Source organism: Amblyomma maculatum, chromosome 3, assembly GCF_055883805.1.
Source record: "Amblyomma maculatum isolate TAMU_Amacu chromosome 3, ASM5588380v1, whole genome shotgun sequence".
Classification (NCBI taxonomy): domain Eukaryota; kingdom Metazoa; phylum Arthropoda; class Arachnida; order Ixodida; family Ixodidae; genus Amblyomma; species Amblyomma maculatum.
In genome coordinates, this window is record NC_139346.1 from 91,674,355 (window position 1) to 91,676,663 (window position 2,309).

Below are 2,309 nucleotides of genomic sequence, written 5' to 3' on the forward strand. Positions count from 1 at the left end.
TAATGAAGGAGTAACTGCAGACGGCAGATGTGGCAAAGCGGGCAGTGTCCGAGATGCAGACGGTTGGCGTGGCGACACGTGCGGGCGGCTGCCGGAAGATGACTGCGCCGTTGATAGCGAGGCTGGGTAGGCGTGGACGAGGCATTCCAGTTCCGTTGAAAGGAGAGCGGGGGAAAGAAGGAGGGGAAGAAAAAAAAAAGAAAAAAAGAGCGCACAACGGTGCAAGATGACTGGCTCTAAGGCGATTCCGCATCTGAAGTGAAGTCCATGGCGCTTTCGTCCGGTGTCTTTTTTGACTTCTTAAGCGGGGCAATATCTTTTCTTGCCGCCGTGCTGCTGTCTGAGGAGGACAGTTGTCTTTTAGAGTCTTCAGCTCGCGGTCGACATCTCCCTGCGCTTGCATTTCTCCTGTTGGCGTTTTCTTCTGGTCTGGGCCCGAGGCGTGGTTCTGTTATGTTACTGGGACCGTGCGAGTCGTCGGGGAGGCCAAGATGGCTGCTGAAAGGGGCGTGGCCGCTGTGTAAGCCATGGCTACTGGTAGCGCCATATTCAATGCTGCCCGACTTTCGCGCTGCTTCCAGGAGGTCTGCTACTTGACTTATAGGGTTAACAAGGCGAGGGTCTTTGGGGATGTTCTGACTTTCTGTATGTAGGCGTCTTTCTTCTTCCTGGTCTTGCTGAGAACTTGAGTCTGACAGCTCGGAAGCGATGTTGTCATTGGACGTAGTCTCAGTCGTGGTCGGCGCGTTTCCTTCGACTGAGGAAGCATCTGTGTTTCGAGTGGTAACTGACGGGACCTGTGTCTTCTCAGAGTCGTCTTGTACTGCGTCTCGCTGAAGGGAACCTTCTTCGGGATTCCGAATTCCTTCACTTACAGCGGGCGTGGGGTGTTGCTGGGAGGGCGGAGTGGCGGCAGCAGCGTATGAGCGCGGCTGGGCACAGTCAACTGTAGCGTGACTTCCCTGACAGCGACGGCATGGCTCTTTGCACTCGCTGGTTGCGTGGCCGTAAACCGCGCACCGCGCGCACCTCGCCGTCTTGCATGCGGCTTTGAAGTGTCCTTCGACACCGCACCTGGAACACACTCTCTTCATTCCTTTATACTCTATCATAACGCGGTAGCCAGCCACAACGATGAAGTTGGGTGCCGGCTTCACCATTTCTAACTTGACAAGTCTGGTACCATTGGAGATGTCCGAGCGGTCCTTGAAGACGACGTCCGAGACGCCGTGACACTTCCCGTAGGGAACAAGGGCTGCCACAAGGGCCTCATCGCTGATGCACGGTGGCAGGCGATACACGGTCACGTAGACCACAGGTGAACCCATCTGTTCCAGAGGAACAACCTTGTTCGCAAGCTTGATTGATCCGCTTGCTGCCATCTTAGCTGCCTGGGCCGCTGAACGGACGGCAGCCAAGAACCTCGTGCCTCCGTGGTGCTGCAGGTAGATCAGCCCACCGGCTCCGACAATTTCTTCGATTGCGTCGATGATAGCATCCACTGGTGTATGCTCCGGCGCACTGAAAAAGAAGCACTGCGCCTTTGACGGGTGCTGCAACGGCGATTGGCGGTTCATCCTTGCGATGCCCAAGCAACCACGCTGCGCGCGGCGCCGGGGCCTTAATCACCCACCGTCCGCGACGACGCACTATACTAACCCTAAATTAGTAAAAGGCGAAAGAAAATGTTTTATTACACCCGAAGGTGACATGTCAAGTACAGCAGTACAAAGCAGACCCATCAACACCGTAACATGGGATCAATACAAATATGTGAAAACATGACAGGATGCTGGATGACAACAGGAGGACAACACCCTCCAAATCAAAATTGGCTGTAAGTATGAATATTGTTCACAAATGACAACCAAATGAGCAAATCATCACTTTGCACACACCCAAAAGTTACGACAGACAACAAAAGAGGCCTAACCTTATAGGTTACACAGCTGCTGGTGTGGGTCTGAGCTTGCCGCTATGTTACATCAAAGACCCTCAAACAGTTAAAAACACTCTGTTTTTGGATACAAGAACATATCGTGTTGACCATTGACGGAAGAACTCTTGTTCCCCCAAAACAAACAGCCGTTCCTCTAAATGAGCATGAATGATTGTACGCAATTTGCGCAACCTGGGAAACATTGCTCTGTTTTGTCTTCTCGACCTCTCGGAAACATTACGGAAGTGCCACAGTACATACATCACTGTATAGTACACCAAATATTCAAATTTATTCCGCTGTCTCGGGGCATGTGTAGGAAACACACCGAAAACCTAACCAACAAACTTCCACATAGTAGACGCGACTA

General features: G+C 52.3%; 1 protein-coding gene across 1 annotated transcript; it reads right to left on the reverse strand.

Moving 5' to 3' along the window:
* Positions 1–236: 236 nt before the first annotated feature.
* LOC146195282 (uncharacterized) lies at positions 237–1,624 on the reverse strand. The gene has a single exon (XM_084596763.1). It carries the CDS (start codon positions 1,575–1,577, stop codon positions 237–239), a length of 1,341 nt encoding a protein of 446 aa, XP_084452889.1. The 5' UTR covers positions 1,578–1,624.
* Between the last annotated feature and the right edge of the window lie 685 nt (positions 1,625–2,309).